Source organism: Acomys russatus, chromosome 20 (genome assembly GCF_903995435.1).
Source record: "Acomys russatus chromosome 20, mAcoRus1.1, whole genome shotgun sequence".
Taxonomy (NCBI): Eukaryota; Metazoa; Chordata; class Mammalia; order Rodentia; family Muridae; genus Acomys; species Acomys russatus.
In genome coordinates, this window is record NC_067156.1 from 52,429,938 (window position 1) to 52,454,582 (window position 24,645).

Consider the following 24,645-nt stretch of genomic DNA (forward strand, 5'->3'; position numbering starts at 1 on the left):
GTGTGTGTGTGTGTGTGTACGTGCTCATGTGTATGTGTGCATGCCTGCAAATAGAGGCCAAAGGTCAACAAAGGGTATCTTCTTTAATCACTTTCAACATTATTTTGTGAATTAGGGTCTCTCACTGAACATGAAGCAAGCCCCGAGGCTGCTCTTGCCTCCACCTCCCCAGTGCTGGGATTACAGGTGCATACCGCAGCTCCTGGCTTTTTCTGTGGGTGCTGGGGATCTGGACTCGAGGTCTCATGCTTGCATGGCAAGTATGTTATTAACTAAGGCATCTCCTCAGCCATCCCAGGCCTCTTTAGTCTAGAAAAAGGGCAGACAGATAGGTACTTAGTTGTCAGAGGGGCCAACAATCGAAGGGAAGCATGGATCTTTGCGTCCTGATGGCAAATGCAATGCCATTAGCCACCATGGACCCTCAGCCATGATTTTCTAATCATTATAAAGTCTCCCTCAAGCCCTAAGTGTGTGCATGGGGGACTTCCTAAAGCTTCTCTTGTCATATGTTTTGGCGTACAACAAGAGAAGTAATGGATAAACCATATTCAGTTGGTCACAGGGTGACCACTTTTACAGTAGTGCCAGGAGAAAACACAGGAGAACCACATAAGAAAAATAACTTTGTTATTAAGCATATACAGTCATACAAACGCCCTTCATAGTATCATCTCCATGACTGTTGGAATATAAGTTTGACTCTTATAAGACCTGATATAAATAATGAGCAGAGATGGTGGTGTATATGACCAGTCACTGAGAAATAAAAACAGACTCATGAACCCCTCAGGGAAAAAGCTCTGGGAATTGGACAAAACATGCTGAGCTCCCCAAGAGATGTGTAGCCCAAACGTCCTTTTCCATGGTTTCTCTATGACAGTAACATTTATAGTAGGAGGAATATATAAAGCATACCATTTCAGCTTTAACAATTACAACTCTCAGTGTTTTTTTAAAATCTGAATAGAAAATTATTTTTGACATATTGTAGACATACATGATTACTGTGTCAGGAAGTGACCCATGTATTTCCCTGAATACATGACTAAAGACTTTAGAAGGCTCTGTTCTACCAATTGTTTGGCTCAGGTCCCAGCAAATGATGTTCCCTTTTAGAACGGTTTCCTGGAAGATGATTCTGCTCGCAGAAGGTGGCTGCTGCAGCTTTCTCTGTGAGGCAGCGTGGCTAAGGCAAGAGAAGGAATGTGATGCTCAAACTAAGATAAGGAGTTGCTTTCTGAGACCTCAAGGTGAAGTATGATGCTGGGTCATGAAAAAGCTCTGTCCCAACATGCCTGATAGCGACACTCCCAAGGCCAAGGTTGTTCAGAACCTTGGAAAGGGAACATGACCCACCTGGATCTACTTGGGTGCTCTGCACCTGGTCTTTTGTGGGGCCGATACCCCTTCTTTCCCTCCAAGGTTAATGGGCACTCACTGTTTACTTTGCTGGACAAAGGACTTTACATATCAATATGACTTTAGTTAATTCTGTAGCAAGGATTGGAGAGCAGCATAGAAAACAAGGAAAGGCAGCAGCCTCTTTGTACCCACTCTTTAAAAGGAGACTTTGTTTTCAATTATGTGCATGTGTATGTGCATCCGAATGCAGGTGCCATGGAAGCCAGAAGATGGCATTAGAGCACCTGGCACCGAGGTTATAGGAGTTTGTGAGTTGCCTGATGCAGGAGATGGAAATTGAACTCTGGTCCTCTGGAAGAGCTGCAAACATCCTTAACTCCTGAACCATCTCTCTCCAGTCTCCTGTTTTAATTAATTTATTATTATTATTATTATTATTATTATTATTATTATTATTATTATTATTATTATTATTTTGAGATAGACTCTCATATAGCCCAGGCTACCCTCAAATTTGTTATGTAGCAAAGGTTGACCTTGAACTCTTGACCTGCCTATCTTCTGCTTCTCAGCTGCTGGGATTACAGATGTACACTGCCACATCTGCCTCCTAATGTTTATTTGGCACAGAAAAGCTGATTATTTTCCTCACTGGAACTGGGAAATTCAGTTTCCCTGAGCTAAAATGCACATCTTCCTTACATTATTTCCAGGGACTTTTTATTCTCATTGCCTTATAAACACAGAGGCAATGTATAACCAAGGCTTACTTGTGGAGATATTACAAAACTGAACATTTCTTCTAAAGGATTGAGGGAGGCATAAAAACCAAAACATTTTCCCCACAAGATATGAAGTGACTCAGTAAATCTGTTTTGAACTGTGCTTCCTCCCAAAGGCCTTCTTATGGAATTTTGAGCAGAAGTTTGTTTAGATAGTAAAGCACTGATTTTTCTACCCACAATTAAAAGATAGATGAGCAACAATGCCTTATCACTAAAAACCTATAATTTGGACAAGAAGGGGACATACTTTGGTCTTATGCTTAGTTAGTAGTCCCAGTTTTGGAAATCTGAGGAGTAATGATTATCTGAATTGACGTGGTCCAGCAGGTCAAGGTTACAGAATACAGGCTCTTGTATGTTTTCTTTGAGATAATTATCTAGAGCAGACTCACAAACCCCAGAGACTACGGCTTTTACTTCATTCTTTTAGTACATTGTCTTGGCCTCCAGCCAGCTTGGAGTGTGCTTGCATTTTGCCAGTATTTGGCAATAAAGATTACATTTCTACACACAGTTCACTGTCTAGAAAGAGTAGACACAGAAAGTAGTTATAAAATTCCTCATAAAAAAGATGGACATAATCATTGCTTACAGAGACTGTGCATAGTTTTGAGAATTCATCCATCTGCACCCTGTAAATGGTCGGTTCTATAAGCAGGAGCACTAAATAGATTCCAGGTGGGACTTGACTGTAGTTTCATCCATCTCTTTAGGAACCCTTGGTTGGCAAGGCCATCCGTGATGATGCTGGGTTCTGGAGAGATTGAGGGGGTGTGGGTGGGTGTGGGTGAAGAGACAGCAATCAAACAGAGCAAGTGTGTGCTTGTCTTCATCGTGAACTGCTGGCGGACAACCACTGGGGGATCAGACGCGAGTGGGTGGAAATCCTGCCTTCCTAACAGGATAGGAAGACAGGCAGGCAAGCAGGGAGGGACAGACAGGCAATAGAGGAAGAGAAGGAGGAAACAAAGGAAGGAGGAAAGAAAGGAAGAGAATTGAAGGGGAAGGTGGAGAGAGAGAAAGGGAGGGAAGGAAGGAGAGGGGGCAAAGAAAAGGAAGAGGAAAGGAGAAAAGAGCAGGAGGGTAAGAGGCCAGGAGAGAGATATGGGAGGGGAAGGGAAACCGGGGAGAGGGAGCAAAAGCCCACTGGGCTCCCGAGCTCTGTAGACTCTTTGCTCAGGAAGAAGAATGGATGATCCAGTGTCATGCAAACCCAATGACAGTTTTCTTTCAACAAGTTGTCACATTAGGGAGTGGGAAGATGGTGGAGGTTAAAAGGACACAGGGAAAAGATAAACGCAAACATCTTGGACATATAAGAGGACACTGCAGGGTAGCAAACAGAGACCCTGGTGTAGGTGAGCATGTGGGCAAGATCCCATGGGAAGCTCAAGAGAAAGGCGGGGTTAGCCAGAAAATGCTAAGGAGTGTGCTGCACGCCTAAGGAGAGAGTGTTCATGAAGGAACCTGGTAGATGATCCCTGAAACAAGAGGACCAAAGACACCAAGAAGGAACCTGGCTTCTTGCTCCTTTCCAGGCACATGGTTCCCTGGGGATCTAGAAGTGCGCCAAGAAAGGACTCAGGCAGACATTGGGAGATGTGCTTCCCTCCCAGGAGAAAAAGCTCAAGGAGCCCTAGAACAACAGGGATTTTAACTGAATTGGGGGGAAATAGTGGAAAATTATGTCAAGTTAGAAGAAAAGTCTCCTCCTTCTCTCTCTCTCTCAGAGACCTCTCTGCTGGATGTTACTGCAAGTGCGTTTGTAAGCTTGGCTGGCTCTGGATGAGAACGTCAAACATCTCAGAGCGGATTAATCTGCCACTGGTCATCTAGCTTCGGCGATGCCTTACTCATTGTCCCCCTGTCATCCTTGGCCAAGAGTCCAGGCCAGCAACTTTCCTCCAGCCTTGATTCTTCCTGGATCAGGGCCTGATGGCACATCTGGACACATGGTCAGGGTCCAAGCATTTTGTACTTCTTGAAGACCAGCCACCTTATATAATAAATCATCTGATATGTATGGAGCAGGACAACTCTTTTGACCAACTAGTCTTCAAATGTCCTGGCCACCAGGAGCTTTCTGTTCTAGTACGTACAGGGTGTTTCATCACCCCGAGGCCTCAGAAGATGTGATTTGGCCCTACAACCAAAGGAACTTCCTTCTCCCAGTAGGATTTGCATGGATCGTTGACTGTCATATTTGAATTTGAAATTGTGGCAACAATCTACGTTACAGGAAATATAAGGCTAATTCTGTCTCTCCCAACACATTCTCTTCTATCCTCTTGTTTCTATAACCAAATTGGAAAAAAAAAAAAAAAAAAGGGCTGGAAAATGGGATGCAGAATTTGAAATCTGTGATGTTGATAAGGAAAAGTCATTTTCTACCAACTCACTCTACGTGATGCGCCTTCCATCTTGCCAACGGAAGACTTTACTCCTGACAGCAGAGGATGAGTAGTCCAGTATTTTGAACATAATTTTCTTTTTAGCAAGGTCCTTACACTTCTAAGAACCCACTTTGCCATTTTTCCCTTTCCCAGTTTAAGAATCTGTGGGTGCAATTAACTCAGAAACCCAAAAGCTCCTGAAAAACCACGGTGTCAAGGAAAGCCCTAATGAAAACCACCCATGGTCTCTTCAAGAACAGCACATTAAGCCATCATGCCTTCCTGTAGTTAGTGCAGTGTGCAGGATACTTGGAAAACAGGGTTTGGAAGCAGAGTAAGGACGAGGCAGAAAGACAGTGAAGACAAAGGCTTCCAGCCTCCAGTGGTATTTTTCTTCAGATGCTATGACTGGCCGCAGGCTCGCTCCTCTTCTGGTGGCGTGAAGACATGGGATGCATTATGGATAGAAGTCTCTCGGGGCCTCAGAGTTCCTGGCTTCAGTTCTTCTAGAGTAGTCATCCCCGGACCCAAAGTCCAGAGTCTCTGGGTAGCTGGAAAATTCCTGAGGTAGGGGGAAGTCCTCTGTAGAAGAGTGAGTCCGTTGCCCAAACACCTTGTCCTGCAGCTCGGCAATGTCATTTCGAATGTCAGCCAGCACAAGCAGCAGGAAGTCAAAAGACCCTGGTGGTCCCTGTGCACATGAGAGGAATGAAAGCTATGAAATCAGTTACCTGTCGAAGCAGCAGCACCCTGCCTCGTCCTGCCACCCATGAGTCCTGTTGTTCATCTTTTGTTTTTTGTTTTTTTTTAAGATTTATTATTTATACAGTATTCTGTCTGCATGTAAGCCAGCAGGCCAGAAGAGGACATCAGATCTCATCCTAGATGGTTGTAAGCCACCATATGGTTGCTGGGAATTGAACTCAGGACCTTTGGAAGAACAGCCAGTGCTCTTAACCTCTGAGCCATCTCTCCAGGCCCTGTTGTTCATCTTATAAACATATTAATAGTTTCATTTTTTAGAAAACAGAAAACATTAGATCTATTTGTTCTTTGTAAGCCCTTTGCATTCCATTTAAATGTCTACCTATGAGCCCAGTGGAAACCTGTGATGTTGCGCCTGCATTTTACAGGATGGAAAGCTTAAACTCATAGAAATCAGGTAATTCGCCATGGTCACACAGTATGGGAGAAGTTGGTTCAAATCCAGCAGGACCTTAACCTCTTGACCACTACTCTGACTTTCAGATTTTTTTTGAAAGTCCCCTGAGAAAGGAAGAAAATGTCACCAGCGGTCATATGTGAGAAGAGGTCATCAGGCTTGGTGACAAGTGCCCTTAGCTGCCAATCCATCTCAGCAGCCCCACTCTACCATTTTATGAGTGCCACACCCACTGGGTAAGCAGGACAGACAGTGCAACTTACCGGAGACCCTGGGGGCCCAGGTGCTCCTCTCTCCCCCTAAAACCAATAGGCGAAGGTTAACATTCTGGATCATGCAGATATAAACACCACAGTGTCTGGCTAGACACCCACCACCCACAACCACCCTCCTGTAGGAAATAGACTTTTGTCGATAGGAAATCAATATGGAGTCAAATCTGGGCTCAGCGGGCCTCTTACTGGAACTGGCAAGCTTGGGTCGAGTGGCTCAGCTGCTGAGTTCTCACAAGACTATATATTTTCAAACCCAATCTGATAAGAAATCTTGTTTTTCTAGGCAATCTGTGAGACACCAGCATTTCTGAAGTAAGGCATACTGAGTGCTCTATGAGCCAGGCCACAGTCAACTTTCTACAGGGAAACCACCACTTGTGTTGAATGGAGTTGTGTGTAGTTCTCCCCTTAAACAAGGGAGGCCATTCTAAAATACGTGAGTAGCGAGAACCCCAAATCACTGCACAGAGGCTTAAAATTTCCCCCCACAGTGTTACATGTGCTCCAAAAGTTTAGGATTTTCAAGCATTCTAGGACTGAGTGGTTTGACACTCTCAACCTGTGTATCTGTGTTTCAGCTTTGCTCCATGTAACATGGGGAAGGGAAATAGGGCTTTCTGAGCTTTGTTGGATGCACAACAGTGGGTAGAAACAGACCTGCAGCTGGTAAGGACTGTTTATAAGACTCACCTTGGAGCCATGTCTTCCTGGTGCTCCCGGTGGGCCCTAAAAGACACAAACATCTGATGATTTAACTGAAGCAAACAAACAAAAAAAGTGCAAAACAAACAAACAAATGAATGGACAAAACACAGATACCCCCCCTCCCAATATTACACGGCTCTCAGAGAAGACACTGACCACAGGACCCCTCCGGCCTTGCTTAATGTGAGACAGGTCAGGGGATGGTCCCATAGGTCCCATTGAGCCCCGTGGGCCAGGCTGTCCAGGAGGGCCTGGTATACCGGGGAATCCAGGGCTCCCCTTGGGTCCTGGTGAGCCTGCAATTAAGAAGAACTTATTAGCATTTACCCCATAATAAGGACAACTAGAGCAGCTAGAGGTCACTGTAGACATTTCTCTTAACTCTGCTCTTTGCTGTGGCATTTATATTAATGTGTCTATGGGAATTCAAACTCAACACAAAAGTGACTTCACCTTTCTCCCTCTGTCACCCCACCTACTCAAGCTAGAAACTTGAGAGTCTTCCTGTTGTAGACCCCTAGTCCCACAACCTCCCTACTCAGTCAGTAATCTACATGCTTTACCCTTTAAGTATGCCCTGCTCTGCGCCTCTCTCTACCCTTGGACCACAGTAGCATGTCATGTTATCTAGAGAGTACTTAAGAGTCCATGGGTTTTGGGCTGGGGTGATGGCTCAGTGGATAAAGTGCTTTCTGCATAAGAATGAAGGCCCAAGCACAGATGCATAGGACCCATGTAAAAGTTTGGTGTGGTAGTACATGTCTGTAAACCCAATCTCAGAGGGTGAGTGGGTTGATACAGGAAGATCCTAGGGGGTTGCTGGCCATCCAGTCTCTCTGAAATGTGAGATGCACACAATGACATAGAAAAACACAGAAATGTTTCCATCTGGCCTACACACACGTGCATGCGCAGGCACACACACACACACACACACACACACACACACACACACACACACACACACACTCACACACAGTAGAAGTTTTGCCATCAGAGAGGCCTATATTTGAATCCCTGACAATTTGCTTTAGCTCTTTGAATTTTAGTCTCTTATCTCCAAATCTGAATGAAACTCCAATACACTGTGGTTATATTCGATACAATTTTAGGTACATACACATGCTACATGGACGACTACTTCTCACACAGTAAGCACTAAACCTCTGCTAAGCTTCCACTTTTCTATGCTTGCCTCCACTCTGCCTCTCAGCTGCTGCCTCCTGCCAGTGTTGTTCACCCCTTAGCTGTTCTTTGTAGCTCTATCGAGTGTTTCTTAACTACAGAACTGTAGTAGGGTACGTGCTTTTCCTCCCAATCCCAAACTCCAGAACACACTGATGAGACTCAAGAAAATTATTTACAAATACCTAGGCCATATAGATAGGCTCTTCTCTGACTAGCTCATAACTAAAACTAAACCATTTATACTAATCTACATTTTGCCACATGGCTGGTTACCTCTGTTTAGGTACTATGCGTCTGTCCTCCTCACACCTTCCCTGATGAGTCCCCTGTGCCTGGCTCTATCCCAGAATCCTTTCTGCCTGGTGGATGTCCTACCTTCTGTTGTACTCTTTTCTAAAGGCCATAGATTTTTTTTTTTTTAATTGACAGGCAATGCATCCACACAATACACAAGATACTATCTCTACATATAACTTTCCTACCTTTAGCCATCATCATAAAATCTTCAATCCCCCAAGATGGGGAATATATGCCCTGTCCTGAAAGCATTATATATACACCTACTTCTGGTGAGGGAAGGGTAGGAAATGCTGGTCTCTCCATGGTTTGCTAGGGATTAGTGTGATGAAGAGTTCATGCTCATTCAAGGCTTAGAAGCACAGGACAAAGAAAAGTGAAACTGTCCCTCTGCCCACAACTCTAGCATGAAATATAAAGTAAAAGGAATTTATTATTGAGGCGAGGACAAGGATGTGGAGAATTGTGTAGGAACTTCAGAAAGCTAAGAGTGGAATACAAACAGAAAAATCCACCAATGCTGACTCAGCACAAAGGAGCAGCATCCTACCTCTGGAGGGATTTAAAAAATTCAAGATGGGGAAGCAATGAAGGCAACCATAGTGACACCAAAGCTCCAGAGGAACTCAATTACCTGTCAGGATGACTCAACTTCCTGTTATCAACCTGACAAAGGAAGAGGGGGCCTGTGTCTAAAAGTGATTACCAAGTTTCTCAGGCTCTAGTGTTTATCTAGAAATGATGTGTAGCATTTGATAAAAAAAATTTTTTTTTGACACACATAAATAAACAAGAGGAAATTCAGCACGCAGCTATGGAGTGATATAGCCGAGAGCAGAATCAGACTCTGAGGTGACTCAGACATGAACCAGATGCTAGGCTGTGCCATACATCTAGTTCTTAAATACTCCCATGCTCTGTAAGGAGCCAAGTCTGAAAGAAGAAGAAAACCCTGCGGTGGCTTCCTCTGCTCAAAGTTCAGTCCCATACTCGCTCACTCTCATCTTTCTGCCAAGGTGCTCTTCATCCTGTGACCCCTGTCCTTCCCCGACAGACCCCGAGGCGATGTTCCACCCAGCCTCGTGCTCTTCTGCTTTGCTTCCACCTCACCGAAACACGGCAGACTGTGCTCCCCAGATCATCTCAGCAGCACCATGTAGAAATTAACCGCTCGTAGCATCAGGAACTATTATGCCCATGTGAATGCCTTATAAGTAACTGCGGCCTCTGATTATTCCTGCTATTTAAAAATTCTGAGATGGCGTACAAAAGTCTGGGTTTCCTGCTACAGTTTGGAGACGGGAAGAACTAACCCTGGACTCGGGTTCTGCAGCTGGTGCCATGTCTGCGGCATCGGTGGGCGTCCTGTTAGATGGCGTCTGTGCTCTGCTCTAGCTCAGCTTCTTACACAGCTTGTTCACTTGGGCTGCCTGTCTGGTCTCTATAGACAGTTAAGTTTGTTTTCTAAAGGCCTCTTTGGAGGCCTGTATCAACAGAGGGTTGGGAGTATTCAAGAACCAGCAATATGAGTGTTTTTGTACCTAATTGATGATGGTTGTTACTCAATTTTTTCCCCCATATAATTTCATCATGGAGGTTGATTCAGAAATCTGTGGGGTTCCTGTATAGAGTAAGAAACAGCTACAATGGCTTGGGTTGTGCTTGCAATAAGGGAAGGGGTACCCCTGCACTGGCATTTAAGACACTCATGCAGGACACAGTCTGTCACAGGATGAGGTCTCTAGGAAGTGCCTGTCTTCTTGAGGGCCACAAATGTTTAAGCTGAGGGGCTGGACCTTGATGCAGACTACAGCGTGCTCACTCCTGGCCCTGAACAACAGCCAGGGAGGGTGTGAGGAGAGGGTGCAGGCAGTTAGACTACGTTTTTAAAAAGCTGCATCATACAAACATTGTCATCTTAAACATTTGTAAACGTGCAAGGGCTGGTGGGTACCCTCACAAGGCTACACCAGAGGTCTCTAGAATGTTTTCATTATGTAAAGATTATGTCTTTGTGGCCACTGAGAACTCTTCTCAAGTGCTGGGGTTAAAGTTGTGCTCTGGCACGCCTGGCTGGATCTGTCCATTTAAAAAACTGCACTGTTTTTACTCAGCCTAATGTCTCCAGGACTAGCCCATGTATGTATCATGTATCATGCCAAAAGGTAGAGTAATGGTTTATTTGTATGTGTGCACATACCACATTTTACTATGGTAGTCACTTGCTAAAGAGTAAATAGGAAGGCCTTATCTATTGGCCGCTGAAGAGTTGTGCTATGAACATGGATATATGACTGTTTCTTTAAGACCTTGCTTTCCATTCTTTTGGGGGTGAAGTAAATGTTTATGTATAAATACACGGAAGTAGGATTCCTGGTCCATATGGGACTTCTGGGCTTTTGTTTTGCTTTGTGTTTTTGGGACAGGGTTTCTCCTCTGTGTAGCCTTGGCTGTCCTGGACTCACTTTATAGACCAGGCTGGCCTACTCTGCCTCCCAGAGTGCTGGGATTACAGGCATGCACCAACACACCCGGCTGGTTTAAACATTTTAAAGTAACCTCATTATATTACCATAGTGGCTATATTATTTTACATTTTATAATTTCTCTATAGTCTTTCGACATCAGTTAGCTTTATGGTTGCTGTAACCAAATACTGACTGAAAAACCTAAGGGGCAGATTTAATGCGGCTCATGGTTTCAGGGTTATCAACCCACTGTGGTGGAGACAGCAAGGCAGGGCTCACAACCTGATGGACAGGAAGCAGAGAAGCCAAGGAGGGAAGTGCCAGGGACAAGTCAGATCCTCGGACATGGTCCTTGGGACTTGCTCCAGATCTCACACCCCCGAACGATGCCACCAGGAGGGGACCATGCCCCAGCACATGAGGATGTTAGGGAGGTATACTTTGTAGCCAAACTCCAACACTGACAAATGCTTGACTTTCCCTTCCCATTTTCCTCTGTTACTGGGCATAAGTGACTATCTTTCTATAGGTTGGGTTTGCTTTCTTCTAATGCTTTGTGATAGTGAGTGGTTTTTATGGTTTTGTTAGCTGTTTGTGTATGTTCTTTGAGGAAAGGGGTATTCAAGTTACTGGTTCTTGCCTACTTTTAATCAGTTTGGCTTTTATTGCTGTTGGATTATTATATTTAAAGCATAATTTAGATGTTAACTCTTCATTGGGCAAATGGCTTCCAAACATTTTCTCCTTTTCTATAGGCTGCCCTTTGACTCCTTTCGGTGTTTCATTTATACACATAAGCTTTTAAGTTGGACATAATTTCACTTTTGTTTGTTTCTGCTTTGGGGAATGTGTCTAAGAAATCACTGAAAGATCCATGGTCATGATACTTGTTATGATTTCGGTGTTTTACATTTAGGTCTTAAATTAATTTTGAGTTAGGTTTTTCTGTTTGGTGGAAGGCCAGGTCATTATCCTGCAGGTGGGAGATCAGCAAGCTTGGGCCCACTTCAGAAAATCTGCCCTGTGAGATCACAGGCTGCGTCTTGTTCATCTGCACTCTCCCAGACAGGTGCATGCCAGTAGGCTGCACTGATCACTGTGCCACACTGTCTCCTGTGAGTTAGCTTTTCATTGGTAACTAGCTCCTACTAACAGCACACAGTGACAACATGGCATGATTCCAGGCTCTGGAAAAAATACAAAGCTCCAAAGATCTTAGGCTTTTCATATTTGGAGAAGCCATTTCTATTGTTCCATTGCTCATGGGACAATGAGGCAAAGCTGAAAACAGTTAGCGCTCCACCCAAACATGTCTCATGCCCCAACCCTCAATTCCCGTTCTGGGTACATATTGGAAGAGTTTACTTGGGAAGGGGGAACAGAACATTCCTGTAACTATTCTACGACAGCAGGAAGACAAGCTAGAGGTGAGATGTCAGCTACAATTACCTAATCAGTAAACATCAGAGGCCACTGTGTGTCAAGTGCCTTTAAAATGTTGGACAGACCTTGATATGCAAATGGAAAGAGAGATCCTCATGAGCTCTCTAGATACCACAATACCTTTCATAGGAAAGAAACCCAAGTCTAGAAGAGAATGAGAAATTCTTCACGCACTGCACAGGCCCATTCATCTTCAGTCAGGCTATTCTCCCTCAAGGACCCTGGACAGCTCAAACCATGTGCGAAACCAGAAGGCAGGACTGGAAGGCAAACTAGTGAGTCCTTTGTTTAGGAAAACCAAATGGCCTGGAGAGGCAAAGCAAGAGCATGTACTTACAGAGGGTCTAGGACCATTATGCTAGCAATCAATCAGTGTGTAAGGAGAGAGTCCTGCCTGCTTAGGTGAAGCAAGATGCCAGGGTGACGTGTCTGCCTGACAAAATAGCCATGATGCAAAGATTATTCAGGCCATTGGATGAACAAGAAGATAAATCAAAGTCCTTGGTCAGTTCTTCTGTGTAGACTGAGCCTCAGGCCAACGACGGAGACCAGGGGATTAAGACCCACATAGACAGAAAGCACTTAATCCTTTGGAGAGAACTCTGAGCCTTGCTTCTTATTGACCTTTTGATAAAAAGCTTGCCATGCTTCTCCTGCTGTGCTACGGTACCAATCTTTCTTGACCAGTTCACTCCTCCAGTGCTCACCTCTGGCTGCCAGCGACACACTATCTGCCTGCAGCCTTGAGGAAAAGAAGCTCATGTGCTCTGACCTGGAGCCTTTCTTGTTTTGTATGTTTTTTTTTTTTTTTTTTTTTCTTTTGAGATGGGATCTTACTCTTTAGCCCAGGCTGGCCTCAAACTCACAGCAATTTTCTGCCTCAGCCTCCTTAGTGCTAGGATTGCAGGTGGAAGTCTGGCCTACTTTTCCTCTGGTTGTAGTCATTGTGTGTGCCACCTCTTCTCAGATAGAACGTCAGAGGCTAGAGCCAGCACACTGCTGGGTTGGTAACCAGGGATAAGACAGCCATGGTTTAGAGTCACACACTGATACCATTTCTTCTCTACTGCTGAGGTATGGATGGAGAGATTCACAATAAAAGTGAAAAAACAACTCAGAACTATATTTTCCTGGTGAAAGGACAGGACATTTGGGGTCTTCTAGTGATGTAAGGGTGAATAGCTGAAACAGTATGTTGATAGAAAGAAGCCAGTCATACAGAACTCTCTGAAACGCCGCCCTAGAATGGGAAAGCTGTGGTAAAGCAAAGCAGTGGGTAGAAACCTCGAGCCTGTATGGTGAGAACTCGGTGGTGCATGCCTCAAGGGGACTTTTTGGATGGTGGAAGCTTCCTGTCTTATGAGGTTGGTGTGGAGTCTATACTTGTCAAAACTCAAACCCAGTCTTGGAGTGGTGCACCTCACTGTATGATCTCTACCTCAACAAATCCCACTTGCAAAATGATAGGAGTAAGAATATAGTTGAAAATGCATTAAGCAATAAGAGAAGGTGAAGAAGAACCGAGACAAGTAGTGATGGGGGCTGGCTGTGATTCAGTAGACCTGAATAATCTTGAGTCTATTACTCTATCTTAAAGTTCTTTTTTTTTTTCTTAGAGTGAACTTAAATAACAGTCTTCATGGTGCTTCTCATGAACTTAAAATAACCACTTTTGAGACAGGATCTCACTATGTAGCCCAGGCTAGCCTCCAACTCATGGTCCTTCTTCCGCTGAGTCCTGAGTAGTGGGAGTTCAGCTGTGTAGCATCATGGTCTGCTTTAAAAATAATCATCAGGAGTCTTATCTGATCCCAGAAAATTCACCCCATCTTCCCAAGCTATAGGATCCAACTTCCTGTGGCCTCTCATTGTATAGGTGCGTTGCTCCACACATCCACTTTTGCCTGTGAGAACACTGCCCGACCTCATTGAGTGTGAACTCTCAGCCAGCCTATGGTCTAGTGGGTGGAGAGGGCAGAGATGCCACTGGCATCCTAGGCTCTTTTTTCATACTCACCGGGAGGCCCCTGTCCCCCAGGCAGGCCAGGAGGTCCTGGAAGGTAGGTGTTTGAGGCCAGCACCTTGTCACCATTGACATACTTGCCCAGTTCAGCAGCATTGTTGGGAAGCAGAGCAATCTATAGAGGCAAGGCAGACGTGGATCAGAAAGCCAGGGTGGCTCCATGAGGAAGCCTATGTTAGAGCCATCAGCAGAGGCTGGAAGGCCTTATCACGATTTTGCTCTTAACTGTAGCTAGTCAGAGGGCAAAGGGCCAGCTCCTCTGTGGCCAAGGAGCTGTGCAACTTCTTGCATGAGGTGTCTGGTGAGTCAGTGGTTAAAGCCAGGTACATCTAGGGTCACAGGGACATCCACAGAACACAGATACCATAACTAATAAAGCATGCTAGCTTTGAACTTCCAATCTTTCAAGTAACTACTTTATAAATTAAACACATATTCATTATATATAATATGTCAGGACCTGTGCTTTGTTTTATGGATCCAGTGGTGACCAAGACATGGCCCCTCTCCTTAAAGAACCAGGAACTACAAGCCTGGATGCAGGCAGAGTCAATGGCCAAACTCTGCCAAGACAGGGTAAGTAAGTTCTCAATAGTTCCTGCCTCACATATATATCTGTCAAGTATATTGGGCCAGAAGGCTGAAGATGATGCTCCAATGTTACAGAGTTTTGGGTGACTGTTCAGGCAGCAAACTGTCTCTGTCATTTTCACATTTTGGAAGCTGCTAACCTGCACTTCCTGTCTACTCAGGCAATATATATATATATATATATTTATATTTATAATTCCTGATTGTTTTGTGGTTCTTCTTGCTGTAGGTAGTCTATTGTATACATGTGTAGTAATATAAATGTATATGTAAAAAAAGAAAAATAATTTTAAAATTTCATTAGATTAAAAAAAAAAAAAAATAAGAACCAGGAACAGGAGTGTGGGTGACTGATCAAAATACATTCAGGGAAAATCTTCGGAACACATAGACAGTAGAAACTTTTGTGGTTTTAAAAAAACTGTCTACAAATTCTTCAATACTCTTTTTTTTTTTCAAAGATGATGCTTGTTTTCATTGTTGGGTTGGTTACCTGCTTCTAGTGAACAGAGTGGGACAGAGGTGGCCGTGTGTCGCTTCTGAGCCTATGGGTGCTGCTTGCTCTCTTGGATTGCTCATTCTAGAGGAAGCCGGAGGATCGCTTGGACAAGTGATATTAATATTTATTGAAGTTGGGTAGCCTGTGACTCTGTGAAAGCTTTGGTGGTAACCTAATAGCTGCACAGTTAATCTCCTCTCTGACAGAAGAGATGGGTGCAGGCATTCTTGTGTAATCCAAAAATCAGCATGCATCATTTCAGATTGTGTTTTATGGTTCAAGATCATGCTGTACTACATAGCTGGTTCAAGGCCAGCTTCGGTTACTGATGAGACCTGTCTGAAAGAAGGGAAGAGGAATAAGAAAGGGAAGAGAGGGTAAGGATAAAAGGAAGAAAATGGAAGAGGAAGGAAATAGAAAAGAAAAGGAAAGGGAGGAAAAGAAGGGAATAAAAAGAAACAGGCGAAGGTTCAGTGGGCAAAGTGCTTGCCCAAAGCTTGGACCATCAGTTCCCATGTAAGTGCAGGGCATGGAAGCTCACATCATCCTTAGCCCTGCACTGGGGTGATGGAGAACGTCAGATGTCAGGGACCTGCGAGCAGGCCAGTCTAGCTGAAATGGCAAGCTCAAAACATAAGTTGGAGAATGCTGCAGGACGACAATGAACGTTGACTTCTGGTCTCCGCACAAATGTCTCTCCCTTGTCACTTCTCATAATGGCCCATGAATGCCAGTGTTCGTTCATGCTACATGCCTGGGGACAGTGAGGTATAAGGTAGAGCGATTCTTGCTCAACTCAAGCACCTGAGAGCTAGTGGAGGGCTGAGACAAACTCATGATTCCTAAGAAGTGTCAGTGAATCTCTGAGGGTCACCTGTGTCTCGGACACCAGTCATTCGGCGTCTTCACATTTCTCAGCTTGCATGGGTCTCACAGTATTGCAAGGCCAGATCCAGCAGCCGAGTTTACGTGAACAGCTTGCAATATTGAGTGTCTTTAAACCATTCCAGCTGGAAACAATTGATGTAAGATCATAGGTAACTTCCAGGGAAGGAAAGCGAGGGCAGCTTTGTGCCCTGGGACCATAATCAGGCCCCTCCCCCAAGCCTATGCACTAGCCTATGAAAGGCGAGTTTAATGCTTCTACAAGCCTTCTGGGTTTCCTCTGAAAAAAATGCTAACATCAATTCAAGTGTCACCTGGGGATAGCTGTATAGGAAATAGTTCTTCCTTTCACTTTGTTTATACTGGCACACAGACAAGGTTTCCTGCCTTTCTACAGCATCACAAGCTATTTATGATTAGGTCCATGTTTTACTCGTGATTGTGCAAGTATGTAACATACAGGGACATTCAAGCCTCTGCTAAAGTCAATCATGACCTCACCAGCCCATGCATCAGAGGTAGGAAACGCTTCCTCTCTTCTCAGCCTGTTGTTTCGAAGGTTTAGCTGGTAGCTGGGGTTCTCGTTAGGGTGACTGCCAGTTTTTCTGGCTGTGGCAAAGAGATAGCGTCTCATGTTTACCCCTTTGCCCTTTAGAATAACTGACTGCCAAAGTTAAACAGATTATACACACTGCTTTGATCTCCCGAGAGCCTTGAGTGGAAGTGATTAAACAAACAAAGCCGTACGTTTATGTTTGGGCAGCTGAAGAGCCATTTCAGAGTGGCTGACGAGCCAGCAAGTGTGCTGACCTCAGGTATAATGAACACCAGCCGAGGACAGTGACCCAAGAATTCAGGCCTCCGGATCCATCATGAGGCCCCTCCCCCCTCCGCACAGCTGGATGACATTACCAGTGCCCTGGTACCTCTCTACCAGGTGGAGAGTCTTTAAGAAAGGGAGTTGGTCCTCACTTCTGGTGACATGAAGCACTCAAAGGACTGCTTTCTCAGAGTCCCCCCCCCCCCCCCAGACCATAAAGTTTACCCGAGAAAATAAAGGCACCGCAGAGTGACATCAGTTTGCAGAAGCTTTAAGAGTGAATGTTCTCAATGAATGAAACAGATAAAAAAATGTCTTGCAAAGGTCTGTCTAGGGCTGGGAATCTATACCTTCTGCAAGAAACCATGACACTATTGGTTCTACTCTTTCAGGCCTGCTATAGTAACCCTCCTCCTCCTCCTCCTCCTCCTCCTCCTCCTCCTCCTCCTCCTCTTCCTCTTCCTCCTCAGGTCTTTGCTTCATGTTCTGTGGCTGTTTAGGTGCTCAGCTCTGGAGCTGAGTGGGAGGGACATCCAGAATCCATATCTAGTTGACATCAGTTGCAATGAGAGCTCAGCTAGAATGATCTTTTTTTTTTCACTCTCCCCAAACCCTTGTGTGGGACCCGCCCCCCCGCTACCCTCGCCTAGTTCACGGTACCTTTTGCTTCAGCTGCAGCACCGTCTGCTTCATCTGGGAGAACTCCTTGCAGGTGGCGCAGCAAGTCCCCTCGCCTTTCACCTCGTTCTCGGACTTCTCCTCGTCGTGACCTGGGAAAGGAGACAGGCTCAGATCCAGCTGGGAGGCTGTCCGGGCACATGCCTGGAGAGATGGCACCGGTGGGGCAGTCCCTGGACATTAGGTACAGAGAGGCTGACCATGGAGGGTGTAAGGGGTAGGTGTTGACAATTTGACGGTTCTCAGCTTCTCATGCTGACAGGGTCAGCCTGACCCAAGGTCAGGAGAGAGTGGATGGGATAGAGAGGGAGCCAGCTGTTCTTATACGTCCCATATGTGTGAGAACATGTGCTGTGGTCCTGTTATTAGCATCTTTCATGTGCGGTAATTGGGATAACTCCTCATTGAGTCTTCTCAGATGAGACAGTGTGTCGAGTTGACTGTTCACACCAATCCTTACTCCACCCCTCTGCCTCTGTAGAGCCATGCCCTGCGCAAGGGAGGTGTTGGGGATGCTTCACAATTTACATATGACCTTGGTGTAAGGCCAAGCCACCAGTTGAGGACACACATACAGGAGAGAAAAGCCCATTGCTGTATCCCTATTTTCACATTCCTGGCTGAATTTTCCAAGTGTTGATGTGGTTGAGTAATTGCATATTAGCACGACAAAATAAAGCTACCCCATCACTTGGCTCTGGACTCATATTATATGGACCATGGAATATTAGAACTGATTGTGTGTGTGTGTGTGTGTGTGTGTGTGTTCGTTCTTTTACAGATAAGAAAAATAAGACTGGGGTGGGGGTAACTTGATTACCCAGAGTGCTGTGTGCAGACCACACAATTGTAAGGTCCAATTGGCCCTTTGGGGCATGGGGTAGGCACAAAGGGAGCCTGTTATTGGAGTTTCTGCTGAGAACATCCAGATGTGGTCAGACAGGTCCAGGAAGCCACTGTATTAAACTTACTCTCTATCTAAATATGCCCTGAGCTCAGCTCTGCTGACTTTCCAGATTTCAAAGATGCAGTACTCCTGAGTAGCCACACGGGGGCATGAAGCAATAATTTTTTTTTTTTATGAGAGTCAGGTTAAATGTACTGAGCATGTAACAGCTTAGATAATATGGTAATGCTATCATGTAAATTCAGAAAACCCCAAGAATGTCCTTCATATGGGAAGGCCACAACTGAACAAAGCATTTGAGTCCCAAAACTTGACTGTGCTGTTTTGTGAACTCAGCCATGGCATATTACAACCACCCAGGGGGCTTTGAAAACTCCTTTGGATTCGACTTCCACCCACCCACCTGCGGGTGGCAGCAAGGGACAGTATCAGTATGTTTTAACATTGCCCATGTTAAGAGCTCCCTAATCTATGTATTATCAGAGCTTAAATGTTATTTGAAACACCTGGTGGTTTCTGAGTCTTTGAACTGTATTGATTGACACTTGGGGTCATGGTAACTTTATCAAAAAATAAACACAAGTTGAAAAATAAAGGCGAGTAAGCTACTCACGACGGAGCCAACATTTCCTTCACCGTCTCCCTGTGGTGCTACACAGACTCCCTTGTGTCCCAACTGGCTCCAGCTCTGGGGTTTCAAAGATAAAAATCAAAGTGACTGAACACTGAGTTGTCATGTCAGGTGGTTTGTATCACTGGACCAGGAGATAATCTTTCAAATCATTGAAGCTTGTCCTGGGGCCAGACCCCTTCTATGTGCTAGCCTTCCATCTTATTATTTTAGTTTTAAAGTTTATTATATTGTGTGTGTGCATGCATGCGCCTGTACACGTGTGCCAAGGTATGCATGCAGAGGTCAGACAACTTTGGGGCGTTGGGTCCCACCTCTACATAGGTTCTGGGATCAAACTCAGGCCATCAAGCTTGTATGATGAGCAGCTCACTGACCCTGGACTTCCTTTTCACATTTGTCCGACTCTAACATTGTAGACATTGGACAATGAGAAATATCTCTCCCTGAAGAACTTCCCTCAAACTCAAAAACATATACCAGACAGGGAGAGGTGGTTTTAGATCACGTGTTTATACTTAATAATCATTATCTTCATTACAAAGAAAAAAGAATGATGAAATACCGGGATGTGTGTGTGTGTGTGTGTGTGTGTGTGTGTGTGTGTGTGTGTGTGTGTGTGTGTGTGTTCGTTCCATCTGCCCAAAGCAGATGGAAATGCTTAGCTGCCTCATCCCTGGAAGGCTCTGTTGGCTGTGAGAGCATCTTACTATTGAGTTGCTTGTTCAGATGTGAAATCACTCACCCTTGAGATACTCTGAGGAATGTTCCCTACACAGAAGGTGTTAGAGCTGGGCAGGCTTTCAAGTCTGAGTCTTTGCACAGCTAGGGGACAAGGATATGACAATGGCAGGTAGGACTTGCATTGCTATGTTGTAGCCCAGCAAATGTTGAAAAGGTTTCCAAGGGTTAAGGGGTCCTGGAGCTGGAGATCAATAGTGTCCACAGATACTGAGGAAAACTTCCCAGACACCAGTCTCAAAGTGTTAACCCAGCCCTGGTCATTTGCTCTAACGTCCCAGGCAAGGAACTTCTGTGGCATCATGGCTGTGAGACAAATGATTGCAGGGCCCTTTCCACCCCCTTTTCTTCTCTCTGTCCCCAGAGTCATCAGAGGCAGGAGACAACATCCTGAGACAGTGGTGGCACCAGGGCCAAGCAGTTGAAAGACAGGGACCTTCTAGGTGCACGAAGAGCCTGTCCTTTCTTGAAACTATCTGTATGAATGACTTCTCAGTTTCTACCCCGGACACCCCAGATCCCAGGTGTAATGATGTTTCTTCTTAGCTGGGTGTGGTGGTGCACGCCTTTAGTCCCAGCACTCGGGAGGCAGAGGCAGGCAGATCACTGTGAGTTCGAGGCCAGCCTGGTCTACAAAGTGCGTCCAGGACAGCCAAGGCTACACAGAGAAACCCTGTCTCAAAAAACAAAACAAAACAAAAAGCTTCTTTGTAAAATATGAAAGCAAATCAAATTCATCTGCACATACGTGTTGTGTTCAGTGGAGACTGTAAATTGAAAATTAAGAGTAAATATTGTGAACAAATTTTGTAAGGATTACACTTCTGGACAGTGTGAAAGACCTGATGGTGGCATTTAATTAGTGTGTTTTATTTATTTCAAAACATGTAAAATTGCGGTACGTGGAGGAGGTTGGAGGAAGAGTCAGAGGGAAACTGGAGAAAACCTCCAACGCAGTGCAGGTCCTTTTAGGTTTTGTGTCTCAGCAACGCTTGGTGGTAAGATCACCAGATGGTTTGTACCAGCAAATGACAAGGACATTTTCTATTTGTGCCACCGTTAGAGAAACCGAGTATCTCGGTATTTGGCACAATACAAGAGGTCTACCCTGTTTCCACCTGCTCTGTGCCAGCCCCTGTATAGGGAATCACTATTTTCTGCACTTGAGACACTCCATCTGCTGCTAACACCCATGGCTGAGAATGCCCAGATCTCCTACTGAGTTTAGTCCCAGAGCTCAGGTTTGTGACATAAGATGGTTCCCAGTCTGTGCTTTCCAGAACATCATCACCTATGAGATCTTTTAAAACTTAGAATTTTGGGGCTGGAGAGATGGCTCATTCGTTGAGAGCACTGGTCACTCTTTCACAGGGACGAGCTTGAGTTCCCAGCACCCACGCGGCAGCTCATAACCATTTGTAACTCCAGTCTCAGGGCATCCAGTACCCCTTCCTGGCCTTTTCAGGCACTGCACACATGTGCACAGACATACATGCATCAAAACACCCAAGCACATAGAAGAAACATAAACTGAAAATATAAATCTCCTTTTACAAATTCTTATTTTGTACACATGTGTGGGTGTGTGATGTGCATGTCCACGTGGTATCTACTGCTCGTGTTTTCCAACATATCTTCTTTTAAAAATTCAAACATTTATTTATGTGTATGTGTGTGTGTGTGTGTGTGTGTGATGGAGTATATGTATGCGCAACATGTTCATGCGGGTGCTTGAGGAGTTCAGAAGAGAACACCAGATCACATGGAACAGGGGTTACAGGTAGTTCTAAGAGGCCTGATGTGCATGCTAGGCCCAAGCCCAGCTCTTAACCACCCAGCTAACGCTCCAGCCCTACCACTAGCTTTTATGATACAAGCTCTCTCTCATGAACTTCGAGTTTGAGCTTGCTATTTTGCTTAGACTGTTTGGTTGACAAGGCCTCAGGATCTGCTGGTCTCTAAACCCCTAGCTATGGGGTTAGAGATGTGTGCTGCTCTATCTGGCTTTCATGTGGGCACTGAGGATATGAACTTGGGTCCTATGCTTTTGTAGCACTTTACCCACTGGGCCATTTCTACAGACCTGCTAGATGTTTATAAAGTTGCTTAAGTAATTATGTGAAATTCAAGGGTCACAGTTAGCTTTAATTGTCAACTTGCACAGGCTAGACTCATCTGAGATGAAAGCCTCAATTGAGGATTTGCCCAGATCAGATTGACTTGTTGGTGTGTTTGTAAGGATGGTACCAATTATTAGTTGATTTGGTAGGGCAGCACTACCCCTCAACAGGTGGTCCTTGGACTATCCATGAGAGCTTACTAAGCCGGAGAGTGAGACAAACACTTTCTGATTGGACTTGAGGCTTTTCCCACAAGATGAGACCTATACACCATTCTGAGGCTGAGAACCTACAGCATAGACACTAGGATAGAAGCTACTACTATTCTATTACTCAGACACAGGATTGAACCATCTCCTAATGACTTATCATCAGGCCCATAGATTAGGGCATCTCTCAGCTCTGTTTGCAGTAGAGGATGACAAAGAAATCTTGAAATTTGCAGGCAAATGGATGGAACTATAAGTGATGACCACTATAGGACTACAACTGGCCAACGTACAGACTATATAAAACTATATGAAATTCTAAAAAAACGAAACAAAACAAAACAAAAAAACTAAAAAGAGCAAAAAGATGCAGTGAGATCTGTTAGTCTCACCTCTGATCCTTGCTAAACTCATCTTTCTGAAGGTGGGGCACAGGTGAGGTCTTCTCACCGAAGCAGATCCTGTTGCTGAGCTGATGGACTATAGGGGCTCATGCCCTGAGGACCAAAGAGAAATGTGTGTGGAGAAGCTGGGAATGACTGCAGGGGATGGAGTGTTCTGGAAACCAGAGAACAAATGAACCCAGCACATCAAGTCTTATGCAGGTCCCCACAACTCCCATCTGGTCTTTCTTCTTCTTTCTGTGAGTATCTCTGTCCTTGATGATCACTCTGCCCCGCCAGGCAGGGACTTCTTGGGGGAGGGACCTGATCTGTGATATGGGTATCTGAATGCTCCCTAGAAGGGAGTTCTGCCAGGACACTCAGAAACACGCGTTTGCTGTTCTGATGGTTTTGCTCTGTAACTCCCATGTAAAGAAGATCCATCTCTATAGCAACTCAGGCAACCCACAGACTGTGAGAAGTTAGAATGCTACTTTCTTATGATGATTTCCCCTTTGGTCCTGAATACTAGTGGATTGGTAGCTAACAGGTGGCACCCACCGCCAATGAACACATTCATTTCAATAAAGAACAAAACCTAAGACATACTCCATACTGCCCTTCTTTCACCCTCTTTGTCAACAGGGACAACTCCAGTGATTTTAATTTTGAATTAAAAAAATTGGTCTGTAAGTTATTTTCCCGATTATATTTTGTTCCCCAAAGACTGTTGTCCTTTGATCTTTGGTGCTCTCTGGATGTGTAGGCTCCACATGATTCAGAGTTTCAAAGGTGGCCCCTTGCTGTAGCTCGTGCCCGGGATCCCTAAATGCCCTGTCCTGAGCTGCCTCCAAGTAGCTATTTTGCATTTACTTGTTGCACATGGTGATTCCTCTATGACTCAACCTAGCTGCCCTTCAGAATCTGCCTTTGTAGTTGTTCCTTGTGAGGCAGCTGGTCTCCAGCTGTCTGTTGCCTCCCGGCCCTTTTTGAAGCTGAGGCTCCATCTCTTGAACACCCAGATGTTTCTGGTTTTCTCATCTGCCTGCACATCTTGGTACATGTGATTCACCCTCCCTTCCCAGGGATAGCTCAGACCCTCCAACCTCTCTTGACTGTGACTGCAGTTCTTTCTGTGTGCCCTTGTGCATTTGCAAATACGCACATCCATGATGATACAGAACTCAACTTCTGGCTGTCTGATGGCTAAGGACTTTCTCTCGAGGGAACCGGTCTGGCCAACACTGGTAACGAAGACTATTTTGCCTCAAAGTCCATTCCAGCTGGAAGGAGATTGGCATTGGTCTCCATGGGCTAAAATTCTAAATTTTAATGACCAGCTTGGTATTTGGCAGTGGTATCAGAGGTACTTTGGAAGTGAACATTATAAGCGTTTGCCCACCAATCTGGAAGTTCTTTTCTTCTCTTTCCCTTTCTTCATTATTTGCTTGAGTCTTTCCTTCCTTCCTTTCTTTCTTTCTCTCTCTTTCTTTCTTTCTTTCTTTCTTTCTTTCTTTCTTTCTTTCTTTCTTTCTTTCTTTCTTTCTTTCTTTCTTTCTTTCTTTCTTTCTTTCTTTCTTCCTTTCTTCCTTTCTTTCTTTTTTCAAACTCAAAGAAGCAAACCCAGCACCCAGGCTGATCCTAGGCTCCAGAGACAGCCACCTTGGCTGAATCTGGCTGCCATGACAATGCCCAGCAGCCTCATGGCTCCACTCAGAAGCGCCATCTGGTGGACATTGTGCCGTTGACAGTGGAGTGGCCTGATATAAAATGAGTTGCTTGAAAGATAGTATGTGAAATACAAGCCTCAAATTTGGATTTTAAAATAAATCTCTTCTGTCAACTTGGTGTGAAAATTCATACATATTCTCATTTTCTGTTTTTATCTGATTACGAATCAAATGACTAGTACACAGATGGGCACACAATATGGACTGCATTTTGAGTTGTGCTGAAATAGACTGGGACCATATACGGAAATTATGCAAATCCATGTTTCAGCACATTTTCTTTGAGAGAACATAGTACATCTGACTTCTTCCCTGTTCATTCCAGATTTCTGAAAACTCACAGGCAA

General features: G+C 44.8%; 1 protein-coding gene across 1 annotated transcript in view; it reads right to left on the reverse strand.

The window, feature by feature from the left end:
* Window positions 1–4,844: 4,844 nt before the first annotated feature.
* Window positions 4,845–24,645, reverse strand: part of Ccbe1 (collagen and calcium binding EGF domains 1) — a 246,241-nt gene continuing 226,440 nt past the window's right edge. The window contains exons 6-11 of the mRNA XM_051163467.1: window positions 17,560–17,669; window positions 14,099–14,219; window positions 6,842–6,981; window positions 6,671–6,706; window positions 5,969–6,004; window positions 4,845–5,234 (exon numbers count right to left, since the gene is read on the reverse strand). Coding sequence (XP_051019424.1) covers window positions 5,001–5,234; window positions 5,969–6,004; window positions 6,671–6,706; window positions 6,842–6,981; window positions 14,099–14,219; window positions 17,560–17,669 — 677 coding nt within the window. The 3' untranslated portion in view covers window positions 4,845–5,000. The remainder of the gene's footprint in view (window positions 5,235–5,968; window positions 6,005–6,670; window positions 6,707–6,841; window positions 6,982–14,098; window positions 14,220–17,559; window positions 17,670–24,645) is intronic.